Source organism: Belonocnema kinseyi, chromosome 5 (genome assembly GCF_010883055.1).
Source record: "Belonocnema kinseyi isolate 2016_QV_RU_SX_M_011 chromosome 5, B_treatae_v1, whole genome shotgun sequence".
Taxonomy (NCBI): Eukaryota; Metazoa; Arthropoda; class Insecta; order Hymenoptera; family Cynipidae; genus Belonocnema; species Belonocnema kinseyi.
In genome coordinates this window covers 26,943,801-26,964,092 of record NC_046661.1, presented here as the reverse complement: position 1 = coordinate 26,964,092, position 20,292 = coordinate 26,943,801, and the positions used below count along the sequence as shown (strand labels likewise).

The following is a 20,292-nucleotide window of genomic DNA, read 5'->3' as shown; positions in this document are numbered from 1 at the left end:
TATAATTATAGAATTAGTAGTGAACCCATTGTCTCAAATAAAACCTACTCGATTATCAATCTGTGTGCAATTTAATATGTTATTAAAAAGATTATTAAAAAAATAAAAGTCTTCACGTTAAAAATAATGTTTTGAAATTATAATCAATTATAGTATAGAAGTTGGAATTTAAAATAAGAGACATAACTTGTGTTCTGCTCCATTTTTGTGTCATAAATCGAGAAATTGGATTTAATTTTTTTTCCTTGCGTGTTACTAAAAACTATGGAGAATGAAAGCATCTATTTACTTTTCATAATTATAGTTTATTGCCCTATTCTTACTATAAAGTGCACGAGATTGTCCCTCTAACAACTTAAATGGAAAAGCACCTGACCGGAAATCAGAAGTTTTGTGGTTCGATTCCTAACGAAGTGAAGATGGAGTAGGATCTTTTTTTTTCAAGAAACAATTTTAATTTAAAAAATATTATTTTTCATCTAGTCTTATTAAGACGTTAAGCATTTTCTGTTATTGAAGATTCTTAATTTGATCGATATTGTGTAGATTTTCTGCCTTCATTGTTTGGAAGGTTGATATACTGTCGGTAAGGTACAATCTCTGATGATATAGCAGATAAATTAAAAAAATTTTTTAAATAAATAAAATGATTTGGGATTCAAATTTTCCGTTTTCGAGAATAAGTCGGCCGACTTATTCTCGGAAATTGGAGGGTTGCGATCTCGAGCTTATAACTGTTATTCGATTTTCGCGTAAGCTTCGACCGGTTGGGAGACCCAAATTTTCGTGAACCAAAGGCAGCAAATTCTCGCCGTATTTCAGTGGGTGCGAGAGGCGGGCGACCAATGACAGGGCTCGGCCCGTCCACCCCACCGCTGGAATGCGCGCAGGTTTGCTCGGCGTTAAAAGAGCTTCGAGAGATCGGCAGGGGCCAGTCAGTACCACCTCATTCGAGGAGCGCAACGCGTTACGGGGGACCGTGCGCTCCGACCGACGATTCCTTGTCAACTTGTACAATTTCTCAACTTTATTAAATTAAATTAGTTTCTTTCCTACTTTTAAATTCAAGCCTTTTTATTTCTCGGTTTTTCTTCATCCTTGAATTTAATTTAATTTCCTCATTAAAATTCTTCTCCCAAATACCGGAACCACAATTAAGTCCATCTAGCATCCTCCACCACTTCAGACTATCTTCAGCAGTCGCCCAGGATCCCGGATACCCCGGACACGAGACGAACTTCAGTAGCTTCCCAGGAACATCCCAGCATCCAGGACAATGGAGACACTTCGTCTTCAAGGGATTGATAGGTTTGTAGAGCGTCCGCCGGGTTACCAGAATTGGTGCGGCACCGTAGGAAAATCCGGCGGACAATCCGATTCAACCATCGGTAGTGCGTGGCGCGTTTTAACTTCTCGTTCGTTTCGCCTAGGATCGGCGGTTGACAACTACCGGCCTGTCGACCGAACGACCTAGGATATGTGGGGCTCGGTTCGGGAGTTACTACCTTAGGTGGTGACTTTCGAGCGGGTTCTTCGCGCTCTTCCCTTTCGAGTACATTCCGCGACACATCCGGGTTTCACCCCTTCGCGCGGACCTTTTCGGTTCTTTCAAAATTCTGTTTCCCCTAGAACCCCCATTGATCACAACCCCATTCATCGTTGAATTTCATATTTATTTTATATTTATTACATTTAAATTTCGGGGGGGGGGGTATCAATATGGCAGCCCAAACGTGGGGCTCAGGAATTTTTATTTAATTCTTTTTACATTTTTTGTTTTTATTTTAAATCTCAATTTTTCCTGATCTTTCATGGTTGAAAGTCGAACCCATACAGCTCAAAGAAACCATGGTCCGCACTCCACCAGTTGAGAAACGTGGTGGATCCTTCAAGTCATTATAGACAATTTCGGTTACCGGGTATAGCCAGAGAAAAACTCGGTGGCGCCCTTAAATAATTTTCGCAAACTGATCGTAACGCAACCTTAGCGATTACGATCCCTGTCAATTGACACAATGTAAGAACAAGACTCGCGACTACAACCCCGTCTCGACCTTGAATGACATTCACAATCAATTGGCGATGAACAGTCACACTCAATCCTGCACACCGCCGCTCAGGCACGTCAACCCAACATCGAAGCTGACCTGCTTCCGACCCAACCTACATATCCTGACGACGAGAACCCGGGTGATGGCGAGCGGCCGCACCCCTCTTCATACTCGAAATCGTGTGACGACGAACAGCCGCACTCAACTTTGGACACCGCCGTTCAGGCGCGTCCAACCTACGTCGAAGCTGACCTGCTTTCGAGCCAATCAACAGTTCCGGAAGAACACGGACGTGTAACGCTGGGCAGTGTTACACCCTACGAGCTAGAGCTCCGGTGAGCAACCGTTGATCTACGTACATATGCACCTATGTAAAGGCGCAATTAGTTTTAAGGACAATAATCGAGTTAGGTGAACAGCCGCACTTAATTTCGGACAGCACGCTCAGGCGTGTCTTCGCACGTATTGCACCTAGGAAAAGGTGTTGCTAGTTTTAAGGACCATTGTCAAATACTTTAGGAATTAGAAACATTTTTGTACACTACTTTTTTATTATTGTTAGCTTTAGTTATTAGGCATACCGATACACTGTATACTTTTCTTTTTAACCTCTCGAGGAGTAAACCGATGGCCTATCCGGAAAAGGGTGGACTTGATATAGTTCATATTTTAACGACCATGGTTTTAGCCCTCGAGCGTGGATTGGGATTCCAATTTTCCGCTTTAGAGAATAAGTCGGCCGACTTGTTCTCGGAAATTGGAGGGTTGCGATCTCGAGCTTATAACTGCCATTCGATTTCCGCGTAAGCTTAGACCGGTTAGGAGACCCAAATTCTCGCGAACCAAAGGCAGCAAATTCTCGCCGTATTCCAGTGGGTGAAAGGGGAGCAGCGGATCACGGGGGACTGTGCACTCCAACCGGCGATTACTTGTCAACTTGTACAATTTCTTAACTTCATTAAATTAAATTAGTTTCTTTCCTGCTTTTAAATTCAAGCCTTTTTATTTCTCGGCTTTTCTTCACCCTTGAATTTAATTTAATTTCCCCCTTAAAATTCTTCTCCCAAATACTGGAACCACAATTAAGTCCATCTAGCATCCGCAACCACTTCAGGCCATCTTCAGCAGTCACCCAGGATCGCGGAGACACTTCGCCTTCACGGGATTGACAGGTTTGTAGAGCATCTGCCGGATTACCACAATTGGTGCGGCACCGTCGGAAAATCTGGCGGACAATCAGAGTCAATCATCGGTAGTGCGTGGCGCGATCGCGTACTTCGTGTTATTTCGAATCGCTCGTTTCGCCTAGGATCGGCGGTTGACAGCTACCGGGCTGTCGACCGAACGACCTAGGACTAGGGCTCGTTTCGGGAGTTACTACCCTTATGTAGTGACTTACGAGCAAGTTCTTCGCGCTTTTCCTTTTCGCGTACGTTCCGCAATACCTTTCGGGTTCCATCCCTTCGCGCGGACCCTTCAGTTCTTTTGGAAATTTAATTTCCCTTAGAACCCGATTGATAACAATCCCATTATCGCTGAATTTAATATTTATTTTATAATATTAATTTTTGTATTTCTCGGGCGGTATCACGATCACTAATTAATTCATGACTTTAAACAAACTTTATTTAGCTAATATTGCTGCAGGGAAAAAAATAATGAAACCTGTCTTGTGTACTTTGATTAGAAACAGCATTCTATTGGTTGCATTCTAATACGCATTTCGCTAATCTGTACACATGGAACTGCCACCCGCAATGAGTACCATAGGCATAATTTATGCGTTTTATCAGCGCTTTATTAGCTCTGAACGTAGCCATTTATACAACAGGTGGAGCAACAGCGAATGCACATGCGCTGGTTAAAATTATGACCATAATCGTACTCCGCACATGCACATTTGCTATCGCCCGTGTATGATTATGGCCGCGTTAACCTAATCTTAAATATCAGACGTGAGAAACTTTTAGTTTGCAATAAACGACTGCGTCTCGCACTGGTCGACGCCTCGTTATTGCAAACTCACGCTCGAGTGAAAGCACTGAGTTTGCCTTTTAGGTACACCATACACTATTATGTAACACAGGTATGATCTACGAATTTTCTCAGCATCTTTTAGTTCCGGAAGTAGCTGCTGCTTATACAACAGGATGACCTACAGCGAATGCGCGCAGTACAATAATGAGATCATAATACTACTAGGAGTATTATGGACTTATTATCGTACTCCACACATGCGCATTCGCTGCCGTCCGTATATGATTGTGGCAGCGTCCACGTGACCTCAAAAGTCAGACGCAATAAACTTTGTAAATCATACCTTTATTACATACATCATAAGTGCACAATATACTATTAGACCACATGGCAGCCTTAAAAAGATTTTTCTTGAATACAATTTTTTTGAAAATTAAAATTAAGGGAAGTGTAAGAATTGATGTGATCAAGAGGGTGGCTTTAAAAAATTTATTTCTTTCATACCGTTTTTTGAAACTCCTCCAAAATCCTGTGTTAATTTGTTTCAAGTTCTTACGCATATAAGTTCATAAGACACTCGAAAAAAAAACTTTTTGTACAATTTTTGCAAACTAGATACATTTTACAGTAGTTTTTTTAAATTCTGATATTTATTATCACTCCTTCCACACAGCGCTTCTAAAGCTAAGAGAGCAGCAACATAAATGATTAACCCCTTCGTTGGCATTGACGCAAAATGCGTCAAAATTTCCGTGCCCTGTGTGGCATTGACGCAAAATGCGTCAATCTTCTTTTTTCCTATTTAACTTACTCCGATTTTGCACTCAAGTCTTACTCGGAGGTTTTTGGGATCGCTGAATCCGAATCTGAATTCAAAATTTGACAATTTTAAATGGCAGATATTTTCGTCCGCCATTTAAAAATTTTAAATTTTGACTTCGCTTTCGGGTTCAGCGACCCCAAAAACCCGGAAGCAACAAGATTTATCCAAATCGAGCCGTTTTTTTGTATTTTCGTCCACCATATTGCATCCGCCATTTTGGACATCTGAATTTTAACTTCATATTCGGATTCAGCGACCCCAAAAACCCCAGGAGACAAATTTTCAGGATAACCAATTTTCCTTCCGTTTTTGGCACTTTTTGTCGAATTCTCTCTGCCAACGAAAGGGTTAAAGTTTCTCCCGATAATATATATTTTTTTAACATGGGCTTGTATTTAGAATTGATGAATCAACTTATACATAATTTTTACATTAAGTAAATTCAAACGAGAGCGGAATTCTGTCGATTGTTTAACAGGAGCTAATGAATTGTTTAATTCGACTTTCAGTATCTTCCAAATACTTATTAGTAAAATTTGAAGCATATTTTAAGTAATTTATTGCAAATAATGGTTGTGCAAATTTTTTAAAATTCCTCTTACGTTAATCAGCGATTATTTCTTAATTCTGATTAATGAATGAATTTTTATATCAAGCACATAAACGTCGCCAACTGAACGCGTAAACACCAAAATTTTTCGTACCTGAATTAAAAACTTTTTATCGTCACTCCGAAGAGATCGGGACTCACATTAGAATTTATCTTATATGTTGCGCAAACGAAATTTCGGAATAAAAAATCCAAATAATCTTAAAATCTATATATGCAGTCGCAAGTTTCGTCTCCGTTTAACGCTTGAGTTGCTTTTGTTTCTTTCGTGCTCTTATCCCTTTTTCTCTTGGTTTCATACTTTTATACACGTACGAATTACGAAACACTTGATAGACTTAAAGCTACTTTTTATTTGTTTCAAAACTCGCTTTTTTACCTAATAACTCTTTATAAACAGTTCTTTCGAACATCCGAAAAGTCATTAAGATTATTTTTTAAGAGTTTTCTACAATAAGGAGTTCAAATGCGAGAAAAAACTTACACTAGACAGGGCGACATTTTCCTTAATTGTTTTTAGTAGGCTAAGGTGAGTATTTTGAACTTTTTTTCACGAGATTTTTCAGAGGGATAATCCCTCTATTTTGTCACTATTTTTCGATATTTCTCGCACATGTCATTTAAAATCAATTATAAGGTAAACGGACCACGCAGTCTCCTTTAAAATAAAAAAAAATATTCCACAAGTTATAAAGATGTAGACTTTCAAATGAAAATTATTTTTTAAATAATAACACTACTTCGCTTGAAGAGTAAAAACAAAAAATATATACTATTTTGAGATTGTTTAAAAAATATTTACAAAATAATGCCCATTGGCCTGCAAAAATATTATTAAATTTCTCAAACTGTCCAACTCTTTTAAAGCGATGGCCTGGGTTTTTAAACAAAAAATCACTTGAATTTTCCATCAGAATTTTGTACAGATCTGCAAATATTCAATCTCTTTAAGTCTTTACGTCAGGACTTTACTTTTTGTAAATTTTAGTATAATTACTTACATATATAATAATTATTTTTTGCCGATTACAATATTTCCATGATTAATATACACTTTAAGTTGGAAAAAATTCGTAGATCTTGAATAAGTTTAGATACAAGAATGAATACTGCGGAGACAACGCTGTTTAATTTACAAGAAACTCAATATACTATAACTGGAAAGTAGCTTTGCATGTCTGCATAAGTACTATTTTTACCATTGTTCAGAAAATACAAAAAACGTTCTCAAAAATAAAATTTTCAGTAAAGAAAAAATAAGGCTCTCGACATTCATCACTGCGGAATTAAAACCTGAAAAGTTTGATCGGAATACGCTATTTTCCGAAAAAATGGAGAGGAATTTTGTTTCGGTCGAGACGCATGTTTTCTCAACTTAAAGACTGCGATTTAAATGATAATTTCTCCTCAAAAGAAGCAAACGTAAAATAGATTTGTCGCTTTTGGTTTGGGAAAAAATTTTTTAAAAAAATCAAAATGAGAAAAATATTATAAAAAAAAACTTTTTTTACCACTACTTGAATTTATCTGATTTTGTGAGCCAATCATATCATTTACGAAAAAATGGCGTCTATGTACTTCTGCAGGTCTACCCTTTAACTGCCCTGGTAGTGACGGGTGGCAAGGAACAATTATAAAGTCATTTTTCTAAAATTACTTAAAACAAAAAATAAATTAAACGTAAATCTCCTTTAAAAAAATACTATTTCTTCAAAATTATCTTCTTTTTTAGAACACAACAGTGAAACAATCAGAAGAACTACCTTTCTCAGGGTTAAAAATGTTTACAGGTTAGACTTCAACCGTCAAAGTGAATGTTTCTAACATAAATTAAAATGTAACTAAGAATAAATGAAAGGTGGTATACCGACTTCCAACCATTGTTAATACAATGAAGGCGATCAGGGGGACTCCACGTAATCTGATGACGTGAATTTTTATTTATCAGAATGGGATTTGGCTCTCATTCAGGTATATGATTGTTTAGCAGTGGAAAAAAACCATCAAATATTCAAATTCAATTAAAAATATCTAGAATCAATGAAACAACGGTCTGGAAATCTTTCCCAGTAGAACTGCAAAAGTTGCATAAAAACATTTATTGAATTTGTTAAAAACAAATAAGTGGATGAAAATCATTCTGTGGAGATTAGCAGTGTTTGGTTACTTACGTAATCGCATCCATATTTGTTTATAATGTTTAGACAAAAGAGGTCTCTGAATTGGAATAATGAAAATTATTAAATAATTTGTCATGCAATAAACAAATTTAATAAACAATTATTTGCTTCAGCTATCTTTCGGGAAATGAATACTGTTTTTTTATATAAACGATCATAAATGACCTTTTAATTAAGATATCATAATTTTTTAAACAATTATTTTTTAAAAAGTTGTCCATAAAGTCAAAGCCCCATAACTCCGCTATTTTTTCGAATTTCGAAATATACTTGACGGAATTTTTTCATTAAGAAACAATCATATATCCTGAATTAAAGCCAAATACCATGATGACACGAGAATTTACGTGCTCAGATGGTGTAAACTCTCACTGTTGCTTTAAAATCCTTTTTATCACATTTTAATAACCGCTAAATGGCATAGCAGGATAAGCATGGTTGTACTGCCCTCGACTATATTTGCCCAATATTTGTTAGGCTTAAGGCATTTGATTTTAATGTGAATGTCACCTTACATGGAATGTGTCATTTTGCAACAGAGTGTCATAACTGTGAATATCAAATGTTCTAAACCAAACATTAATTGTATTTTTATTCATATGAAACTGTGGAGGAATATTAGAGAAGTAATTTTACGAAACCAAGACCCATACAAATAAAAACTTTTTTAATTATGTACACAAACATTTCATTTTAAAACCTATTTTTTCGGTAACTAATGAAGGTATTTGAGCATATTTTTTAAGCGTTGGCAAAAGGTGTGTATGTTAATGGAAATATGAATAGTTAAGAAAAACATTTATGAAAACCAGTTTTCTATTTTGTTCTATACTCTTCCTTTCACCTGGGGAAAAATATGTTACTACTTGAGTTCAGAATCAGTTACAGAAAAAAATACTGTAGTTGTTCTAGAAAAGTATTGCATACAAGGAAGTCAAACAAATTTGAATGGTATTTTTCTGCCCCTTCCAGTGGATCAAAATGATCTCCAAGTGTTTCCTAAAATTTCTTTGCTTGACCCTACAATATATACTTGGAACTATAAAAAAATGGCGTAGCAGTTTCGGAGAAAATTTCATTTTTCGTCTTTTGCATATAACTTCTGAAATACATAAAAATTTTGCAAAAACGGTACTTCGCGTTAATTAGAGTTATGTGTCCCAAATATTTACTAAATCCATGCACAACCATGTTTATCATGTAATGCTCTTCTCATGTTTTAAAATGAGTCGTTATAAGACTGAAAATATCTCAGGTCTTAGGAGTACGGAAAATTAGAGTTAACATAACTGACAAGATTATTGACGAATAACATTATATTAAATCACTTCCCTGTTCCGATGGAAAATCTCAGAATTCTTAAAAAAAGAATATCAAAGGCTTAATTCTGAAAATCTTTTTCAAAGAAGTATCATTCATGGGGTAACGATCCCACAGTGTATCACCCTATGCAAAATAATAAATGTTTAGTTAAATAATTATTACAAATGTTCATTGAAAAATAGTCGACATCCTCGAACAGAATAATTGTCCGCATAAATATTATAGATATTTATGAAACAATTAGCGACATAATTTTTCATGGGGTGGCCCACTATTTGGGTCTTTGCAGCGTAAGGCTTATTTTTTAATTAAACAATTTTATGTTTGCTCATCCAAAGGGATACACGGTTTTTTCATCAGAGCCAACGTTTACGCAATGATAGGATCGAACACTGACATTTTGAAACAGCAGAGCCTTGCTTTCTGTATAATTACGTAAGTCAAAAACAACAAAATTAATAGTTTAATACGCTATGAAACTTCCAAAGTGGCTGTTTTAAATCAACGAAAAAATGTCTGGTCATTCTCGGTTTAACGCATAGGTTGGAACCAAAAATTATTTTTCAAAATTCCCAGACTACTTTCTGATTTTGTCTAATCATTAGGGGAAATTCGGGCAGATCTCGCCACAGATTGTTTTGAAAAAATGATAATCTTTACAGTAAAAAGTCAAGCTTTTTTCTTGTATGATTGTCTCAAACTACCAATTTACAGGTATTGATCCATATCTTTTATCGTTTTGAAAGAAAATCTATTTTATCAAGGTTCTATGAGGTTGTGTCTGTAAAAAATAATAGGTATATCTCATCAAATTTAGACAAATCATGGCATAAAATATTTGTATAACCACTTAGCTCTGTAATTTTTAGTAATTCATTTTACGTAATTTCAGTTGTTACTATTTTTTTTGTCTAGTGACAGGAACTATCCGACACTATTTTTTAATAACCTATTTTTGACCTGATTTTAATCGCTTTGTTTTCCGCTACAAAAACGGTATTTCTTATCAAATCGCCTATAGCCAGCGCCTACAACCAGCGCTCATAAGTTTTTGCTCCTTTCACAAACAAGAGATCCTGTGAATTTTAAGCCATGAATTTTGTTTCAATGGTAATTTAGAACAACAATTAAAGTTTCGAAATTGCTGGTAAACGATACAAGATATCTTCCGTTGTTTCATAAAAAAACCCAACAAAAATTTAGGAACAAATTTAATCTTGTTCTTTTCTTGCAAAAATACTTTTTAAAATTTTAAACAAATCGCAGTCATTTTATCAATTTTAAGCTAGTTTCCAATTCTCCGGCGGATTTCTAAAGAAAAAAGTAAACCTCACCAGAGTCTATAAATAATGTTTGAACATCTAAGTTAGGCCAAAAACTAATAAAAAATAGATTTTTTTAAAACTGTAATCTTGAAAAACATTGATGAATGCACCCCGGGAAGTTTGAAAACTATTATTGTAGTGCTTAGTCGAAGCTTTTTTTTTTAATTTGATGATCTTAAACTGAACAGGATTATAGGTTTTAACCTAATGTAACGTTAGAAGTATTTCAACTAATCCATGCTTTAAAACGTTCCGATTGTCCAAACATTGTTTTGAAACTCGCGAATGATGTTGACGTCTGACGGAAGTTTTCCTGAGGACCTTCGAAAGGCATGGAGAGATCAAAAGGATGTCTTAAAGACGTTAAGTTACATGACATAGTGGTATATTCTACGGCCGTCTTTAGGGTGCCTGGATGACCTCTGGGAGGACATTACTTCCCAGTAAGCACTGAAGTCCTAAGGTTGTCCTATAGACGTCTTGTAGCAGACGTCTTGAGGATATTTGAAAGACATGAAAAGACCCAAAGAATGTCTTGAAGACTTTAAATCGCATGACATAGAAATACATTCTCAGGACGTCTTTAGGATGTCCCGGTATCCTTTGGGTGTGCAACTTTAACTGAAACAAAATGGCACTACGCAAACACAATTTCGACAAGATAAGACTGCGCAGCCGTATGAAAGAACATTACTTCCATTACATGTAATGAAATTATAATGAAAATAACAGAAACTTCAAATCAGTTACTCGATTTACAATGTTCAATTTTTCAATCAATGTTTACAATCGCGTTTCAGGTTCTAACCTTTGCTAATCAACCCCTGCCACTTGCATAAGAATTATATACAAGGCAAAGCTTGCCCTGCGGATGTCCAGGCCACCCTCTTCTCATCTGCGTCTTTTTTTCTTGGATCTGTTGTGCTTTTTATTAACGGTCACCACATCTGAATCAGTTGGAGCTTTATCGGCTGTTTCCCGAACTGCGCCATCTTCCTCCGTGTCCATTGGAACTATATTCGCATTTGGATCATCCGACGAACTCGAACTCTCCTTTAAATTCTCAGGATCCGAATAGATTTTCTTACCTGATGCGGGATCGCTTTTCTTTTCTGGATCTGAGTTACTTCTGTTTTCTGGTACCGAATCGCTTCTTTCATCTGATTGAATTTCCTTTAACTTGCAAGGACAATTTGTCTGCAATAGAATATTAACTTCTTCTAATGCTTTTCTCTTCCCTGCGTCGATGTTATCATCTAAGAGAAATTTGTTTTCTTCTAGAGGTTTGGGATCTTCTTGAATAGCGTTAGAAGCTTCTACAAAAGTAGAACGTTCCACGGAAAGTTTATAAGTCTCAAAACAAGGCTCTACCCTTGGTTGACCTTGAATGTCTTTTTTCCTTTTACTTTCTGGAACTTCAGCTTCTAATTCAATTTCCTTTTCTTCCGACTTACTCTTCTTTTTGACAATAGAACTCCAGGGAGTCCCGTCTGATTTCTCCTCTGTGACCTGGGAGACGGTATTCCAAGCACCCTGAAGCTTTGAACGGTCAACCTCTGTATCTAGCACCTTTTGTTTTAAAGCATGACACCCACCTTCTGCGCCCTTCTTTCCTTTCTTTTTTTTTTTCGTCCCACCTTCAAGAATTTTTAATTCCGGAGCGGGAGTTTTAACTAAATCTGCCTTCTGCATAGCATCGATGTCAATTATCTCCACCGTTGACTGCCGCCTCGACACTGAAACCTTCTTCTGTTTTTTCTCCTCATCTTCGAGCTTCAGATCACAGTGGTCGATCTCCTCTGCTAGATCCTTTTCCAGAGTCTTGCTCCTATTCCAGCCTTCAATTGGCTTAACAAGAGTCACTTCCGCCTCAGAAAATACGTCGCCGACAATTACCACTACGTCCTTATGTCTCTTACCGCGTGTTTTGGTCTTGCGGTATCCCTCGCTAGGTGTAACATCCAATTCTGAGGATAGCACGTGTTCTATGTCTTCATCCGAAGATAGAACACCTTTCAGGACCTTTTCTTCCTCGCGGAGCTTGTTCTTTTCTACCAGCTGTACTTCGACTTTCTCATTTTTTCGATATTCTTTCATGTTCTGCTTCTCTTCGAACTTTTCCCGTTCTTTCTTTTTCTCGCTCTCTTTCATTTTCTGAGGTTCTTCCAGCAATTCCGCAGAATGAATATGTTCCAGATCGTCATCAGAAATCGTGCTTTTGCTACACTTACGTAAAATGGGCTTACTCTTCTCCAGCTCAGTTCCAACTAGGTTCTCAGAAACCTGAATGTGTTCAATATCATCATCCGACTGGTGAGATACCATCTCGACCATATGGTACTCGATTGACGCAAAGTCGTCTCTAGGATCCAGAGGGGGTAGCATCATAGTGTCAAGGTCAAAGGTCTTATGTACAGTCTCGCCAATGGTTTCGAAGGAATCGCGCCTTCTCTCCTTCGGGTTTAAAGTCTCCGGCATCATCTCCTTTATATCCTTTTGCAAGCTTCCATTCTTTTCCTCGTCTATTTTCTTCCTATTCTCCATAAGATCCTCGACAACTATACTGTCTTCGCTCTCCTTGAGAAGGTACTTTGGCTCAATATTCTCAATATCTTTTTTACGCACCTTTTCTCCTTTTTCATGTTTCTCCTCTTTCCGTTGGGCTTTCCTCCTTCCAGATTTATTCTCCATCAATATAACGCTATCTTCATCATAGTTGACAACATACTTAGCCTTGGCGAAGTTCCTCTCCTGATCTTCGCACTTTGACCGCCAATCATAGTCCCGTGCTTGAGTCATGGGACTGTTCGGGACTTCACCTTGCTGCGCGCAGAGGCTCAGACTTGTAGGCATGTCACAAAAAGAATCCTCGCGCTCGAAGATGGAGCTTTTAGCAACCTCAGCAGCCTCTGCACATAGGGTTTTTTTTCCCCTGACCTCTTCGATGTTCTCGTCCGGCACGCTGCCAATCGCGGGCTCGTTTGCTGATCGCATTTCGGCGCAGATCTCTGTGTGGCTGCGGAGTGCTTGACCCTCGGACTCAAAGTCTCCCAGGGAGGCGGGACCTTCTTCGGCACAGACGCTTCGGGGGGGCTCGGGAGTCGTCTCTGCGTCTAGGTCATAATCCTGGCTAAAACTATCATCTTCCTCGTCGGCCGAAACGGTTATTACAGTGCCCAACGGGTTGACGACTTTAGCTACCGGCTGTCCCACCCTTTCAATAACCAATCGCCTCCCTAAACAGAAAAAGCCGTAGGCAGGTATCAGTATTTAGCCTCGAAGCATTTTTCAAGGAATTGGTGTTATTCTTTCGGGTTCAAGTGGCATTTACGCCAAGTTGGAAAATAGTGGAATTATTACTTATAGTTTGCGTATTAAAGACTGAATTTCTCGTTTAATATTAGTACGATATAGGGACAAAATGTATCAAGGATCTAACCTAATATTCTCTTTCCTGCTCAATAGGCTCTTTCAACTTCCTCTGGCGAAATTAAACAAAAACCATCCTCCTCCTTCTTTATTCAACAAAAAAGCCTTTATAGGATATTTTAATGATGGAGATAAATTAAAATTTCCATACGAAGCAGTCCCTTTAAAACGATTTTCAGTAATGTTTCAGATTAATTTTTAATCAAAAAGAAAAAATTAGTATTTTTTTTAAATTCTTAAAATTAATATTTTCAAGAAGCGCATTATCCTTCTTTTTCAAGTAAAATTTAAAATAAAAAAGTAGACAAATTCTCATTTTAATCGTAGCCTTGTTTTTCGAAATATGGGGCCAAAATCAAATATGTAAGGTGTAAGACATTTAGAATAAGAAATTTTAAGTTTTCGCCACTGTTTGACCCACCGGTATGATCCAGCAAAAATTCGCCAGGTATATACGTAAAAAGCGTGGCGAGACAAAAAAAACTGTAGATTAAAACTTGTTTTTTTTTTCAAGTGATTTTTTTTAATGAAGAAATTAAATTATGCTTTCCGCATACTTTCCATCAAATGAAAAAATATATAAATGTAAAATAGGATCTAAACATTTTTGGGTAGCCTAAATTCATTATTCTTTTAAATTAAAATTTAGTAGAAGACGTAAAAAAAATATTCTTATCGAAATCTAATATATAAAATGAACATATAGAACGATAATGACAAATTATTTTTATAAAAAATAAAAGACTAATGAATTTCCATACCGAATTTAGCTCTATTTCAAGTAATTTCTCACTTGAGGAGCTGAGGAAGCCACGAGAATAATTTCGTCTACATGCATAATAACAATGAAAAACCCAGACAATTTTAATGCAAGATTAAGGCATTTATATATCTAGAAAAAAATACGGCTACCTTTTTAAAAGGCATTTAGTGTATGAATGATGATAAATGCATACTGTCAGGAAAGAAAACTAGCTTTGAAATGTGTACAAATAATTCCAATTACATTTTTAATATTTGGCACATCCAATAAAGAAATATTTGCAATATAATTATAAAAATTGCAGGTTAATGTTTAAAAATGGAAGAAACGGCAAATATAAAATTTCGAGAACATTAAAAAAAGACAATAATATGTTCTCCCATTAGAAAAAGTATCTAAAGTTCTTTCACAAACAATCTTTAATGCAGGAAAAAACGTCAGGTATGGAACATCCTACAGAATTTCACTTTCTACTCACTTATAAGAACTAAAAAAAGGATACATATACAAAAGTCTTGAGGGTTTTATTCTTGCTAATGTAGTCATCCAAATAATAACAACTCACTGGCAACATAGTCTTTGTCATTAGAAAAATTGTGTGTACATAAGACAATAAAGAATGATCTAAACTTTAACAGCTGTGTTGAAAATTAATCTAAGAAGAAATAAAAAATCAAACTATACAGAAGGAAAAATAATGTATTCTGGCAATTTATTGAATAATATTATTTAAATTTCTTTTTGATACTCTTTTCATTTTTTTAACTCACATTCTATATAACTTCTCACATCCCCAAAACACGCATACAGGCCTTTTTAATAAAATTCTTGGGCACGGTTAAAGTACCAGGAAAACAAGGAGAAACAGATAAACATAATTGGAATGAAAGCTGATTGAGCTCAGTTAAAAATAGAAACAATAAAAAATATTTTTTTCCTAGATGAAAATAATGTTCTGTACACCATTTACACCGTTTAATTCAAGAGGTCAATAAAAAAAAGGTATGAGGGTGTGATACCTGCCTCTGGCCAGTTCTGTATCCACGCAAACTTATAATGCTATCCATCCTTCACCACTTGCAAGGGAAAGTGCAAAAGTCCGCATAGATATGGATTTAAATCAAGTGAGTGCGCTCAAAATTGGCAAGCACTCTCTTTGTTGTTGCTCAATTTGGTTCTACAAATGGCCACTTAAGAGCAGATTTAATTACCATGTATACAAAATAAAATTCTAAGATTACCAAAAACTCCAAGATTACAAAAAATTAAAAATGTTTCTGTGAAAATATTTATTTTCTTGATTCAAACGTGGCCATTCATAGTGTATTACAGACTCTCGCACAAATTATACTACACAGATTAACACACAAAGAAATCGCAAGCATAAAAAATGGGGTCATTATAGTGAACATCAGAGTTTATTTTTATTTATGTGTCATTGAAAACTGAATAAAGTTTCAAAAAATACTTTGAAAAACGCAATAGTATTTTCTTTTTTTTCACTTTTTTGTTGTCTGAAGGGACAACAAGTTTATCAAGTAGTTTTTCAAAAATTGTTGCAGATTTGAGAGAAGATTGGACGATAACACTGTATCAAAAGTGAATGTATTTTCCAACTTACCCGGAACTCTATGAGGAGCTACTGACGTTTCCAGCATTGCTTCGGCAAGATCCTCCCTAAGTTGGTTTTCGCCACTTCCGAGACCCATGTTCTCGTTTTCTAAGGAGTCTCCACATGGTTCCATAAACCTTGGGGATTGCTCGTAACTACCTGAAAATTGAGAAAAGGAGATAAGATCTGAATACAATAAAGGGAATTTCACAAATATTCCCCCTGTACTAGACAGTCATACAGAGTATAAAAAATTAGTTCGTGAATTTAATCTCCTTCCATAATGCAAGGCTTATTCACAGGGGAGTGTTGCACGGAATGGGCAGTGATAAATGAAAAATTGATAATATTAAAACTTAAATGAGTGTAAGTATGGGCCCCAATTTAAAACCAGTACACACGGCAGTCGGGTAGTTTTGAACACTTCTTATAGACCGTAAGCCCACAACCTAAGTGGCAGCATGATACGGATAAGACCAATTTTCATCTGATTGTTCGTCTTATGATGAGGAACGTAAACATGGGTGCCTTACAGGCCGGAGTGGATGCGTTTAGCGGTGACGACCTGGCAAAGGTGTCCATTTTGAAAGCTAACTATCGTGACTCGGATAAGGTTGAAACTTGCTGTACACGTAAGGGATGACAATAAAAATAGAACCCACGCATTGTCAGGCACTTACCTGTATGTTAAAGTGTTGGCAGGCGGCTTCAAAGTCGTCGGAAATTAAGGTGAAATTTCTTGAAATTGATTTCAGAGGAAAAAGTTTCAAACAAAAGTTGGTCCACTCCCAGAGATGCATATTTTCATTCTTATATCATTTTTTGATCAATTGAGACATTTGGAGAAAACATCGATTAAAGAAATACCATAACAATATTAAAATGTGTATAAAAATGTCTTAATGTTAGTGTATACCTGTAAACGAGTAACTTTTCTCTTCAAAAATTTTCGAAAAAATGACTTATAAAGAAAAACGGCTTTTTATTGCTATGGTATATCTTTAATCGATGTTTTCTCCAAATGTATAAACTTGATCAAAAAATGATATAATAATGAAAATATCAATCTCCGGGAGTGGACCAACTTTTGTTTGAAACATTATCCAGTAAAATCAGTTTCAAGAAATTTCTCCTGAATTTCCGGCGATCTGGAAGCCACCTGACCGCACTTTTTCATCCAGGTAAATGCCTGACAATGCGCAGGTGGTATTTCTAATGTCATCCCTTAAATGTAAATTAATTTTCAACCTTTATCCGAGTCACATTAGTTAACTATCATTAATCTTTTCTCCGCAGTCCTCGAGTAGAGTGACTTAACTTGGTATCACGAGTTTCGTTGTGGGGAGAAGAGAAGTGATCTCGGTGAGTCTCCTATCGGAATGGTTAAGCAACTTGTGGCCAGCTGTGGTGCTCGACTCTGTTTACGTGAAGAGAAATGGAAACAGGATGAGCCTTGCCGAGAACAGTGGCATAGTCAGGGGCGAAGTTTGGGCCCCGAAACTATTTTTTTTCATTATTCAATTACCTTTCCCCCCACTGTTTGCCTTTACATAAATCCGAAGCTCCCGTCGCAAAAAAATCGAAGCCCCTCCCGAAAAAAAAATCCTGGCGATGTCGCTGGCCGAGAAAATTCCACAATAACTTTTTTAAACATTTTATTCCAAGTTACCAGTATCTTTGTACAGACATGAAATAATGAAAAACGTCCATCATTAAACAAAATTTAATCATTTTCTATTAAATCTTTTCATTTTTAAATAATATATATATATATATATCACTTCTGAACAAGCATTTCAAGTTTCTACCAAATTAATTTAATTTTAAACCAAAAATACGAATTACAAACACAAAAGTGAATCAAAATTTAAGAAATTTAAATTAGATTAAACTCCAAATTAAAAATCCTATTTAACATCCAATAATCAAATTGATGCAAACTCTTGTTAAAAAAATTAAAAAACAAGAATCCAAGGACCAAATTTGGACAAAAACGAACAAACAAATACAAAAAATCCTATCGTAATCTAAAAAAGAAAAAAAATTTCACACAAAAAATGGAAAATAGGAAAGAAAAATGAGAAGGCAGCCAATCACATCCCACTCCTTCTCTTATTCTTTCTTTGAATGTTATTTTATTGTAATTTAATGATAATAAAAATAAAAAACAGGAAAAAAAGAAAAAGAGAAGGAAGGGGATGTGGTTGTCTGCCTTCTCATTTTTCTTTCCTCTTTTTTATTTTTGTCTAATTTTTTTTTATTAGTTTTTTCAGATTACAATAGGATTCTTGTTTTTTTAACAGAAGTTTGCATCAAAAAAGTGAATTTTAATCCGACAAAAGCGAACTTTGCAACAAAACAATTACATTGACAAGCAAAGTGATGATTCTTCAATGAAGAATTATTTTCTAGAAACAAATTAGTTTATTTTTTCATATAAATCAGTTATGAACGTTCATATGACCGGAATAAAAAAAATTATTTTTTTATTTACCGGCCTGGATAACCGGCTATTGGCTAGAGTGAAAATCCTGAAATATATTTTCCCCGTAGATAGTGGAAGATTTGTACTTCGGCTTAAAATTAAATAATTTGAAACACGGAAACGCTATTATACCGAGTATAGAAACTATTTTCAATCTTTTTATTTAAAAGCAGCAAATATAAATCAGATATTGAAAAATGAAAAACTTACAGCTGAATTATCGTAAATATGTTGCATTCTACTGATTCTTCAAAATTTCAGATTGCACATTTTTGGAAAACTAGTTGAACTAAACAAGAAAAATGTTGACAAACAGACGATATTGTTGGAAGACTCTTGAATTTTCAACCGAGAAAGATGAATTTTCTACAACTAATAAATTTTCAATCCAAAAGACTAATTTTTAACAAAATAGTGAAATTTTCTATTAATTATATGAATTTTAAAGAATTTAGTTATACTTTCCTTCCCACAGTTGCATTTACAAACCAAATATGTAGGATAAATTCTCAATAAAAACTGCAATAGTTTAATTTTCAATGAAAAATGGAATGGTTAAATTGTGACTTAAAAAAGTAATATTTAACCTAAGAGAAGAGTTTTCAACCAAATATTTAAGCCCCTCAACCAATCAACTGAAATGTTAACCAAGCAGTACAACATTTAATGAAGTACTTTAATTTGATACTTTTCAAATAAAATGATGAACCTTGAACTGCAATAATTACATTTATAATTATAAAATACATTTTCAACCAAGAAGAACGTTTTTTTTAAACATTTATAGTTAAATTTGTAAAAAATAAAATGAACTTACAACAATTTACCTTAGCTTTGAAACAAAGAGTTATATTTTCAACCAAGACACTTCATTTTACACCAAAAGAAAAATATTTTAGAAAAGATATAAATTATCAAAAATAAAGTTAAATTCGTAACGAATGTTTATTAGAAAATTTAAAAAGTTCAATATGTTGTTAGAAACGTTATTATTTAATCAAAAACACAAATCATGAAGAGAACAGTTTAAATTTTCAAACAGAAAAATTAATTTTCATTCAATTATGTAGTTAAATTTTAAACTGAAATAGAAAAATTTGCAACTAGAAACCTGCAGTTAACTTTTCATTGGAGAAAATTAATTATCAAACGAGAAAACGTGTTTTCAAGAATGTAGTTGAATTTTTAACTAAAAAATTAACATGAATTTCCAACCTAGTACTTGTATTTTTAATTTAACTGAAAAAGCTAAATTTTGAATTAAAAACGGAATAGTTAAAATTTGAGTTTCAAAAATTAATTTACGTCGACACAAGTAAATTAAAATAGTTCAATTCTCGTAAATGTTTTATTCATACACATTTCTTTTATTGTACAGTACGGGTAAATGCTGTAGCGTATAATTGCTTGAAAACGTCAAAAATATGCATTTGTTTATATAATTTGTTCGTAAAATTAACAAATGTTAATGCACAACTAATTTTTTTGAATATAATTTAAGCAAGATCAGATGAAAAAACGAATTATTTTTGCTCCAAAACGCCGAAAATATTCATTTGTATATATAACTTTTTCTTAAAATTAACAAATGTTAGTACATGCCTAAATTTGTTGAATATAATTTGAACAAGATCAGGTAAAAAAACGATTTATTTCTGCTTGAAAACGCCGAAAATATGCATTTGTTTATATAATTTGTTCTTAAAATTAACAA

The 20,292-nt window shown here is 35.0% G+C and overlaps 1 protein-coding gene across 1 annotated transcript in view; it reads right to left on the bottom strand.

Moving 5' to 3' along the window:
- Positions 1-4,503: 4,503 nt before the first annotated feature.
- LOC117172516 overlaps positions 4,504-20,292 on the bottom strand; it is an 84,403-nt gene continuing 68,614 nt past the window's right edge. The window contains exons 9-10 of the mRNA XM_033360535.1: positions 16,103-16,252; positions 4,504-13,525 (exon numbers count right to left, since the gene is read on the bottom strand). Coding sequence (XP_033216426.1) covers positions 11,181-13,525; positions 16,103-16,252 — 2,495 coding nt within the window. The 3' untranslated portion in view covers positions 4,504-11,180. The remainder of the gene's footprint in view (positions 13,526-16,102; positions 16,253-20,292) is intronic.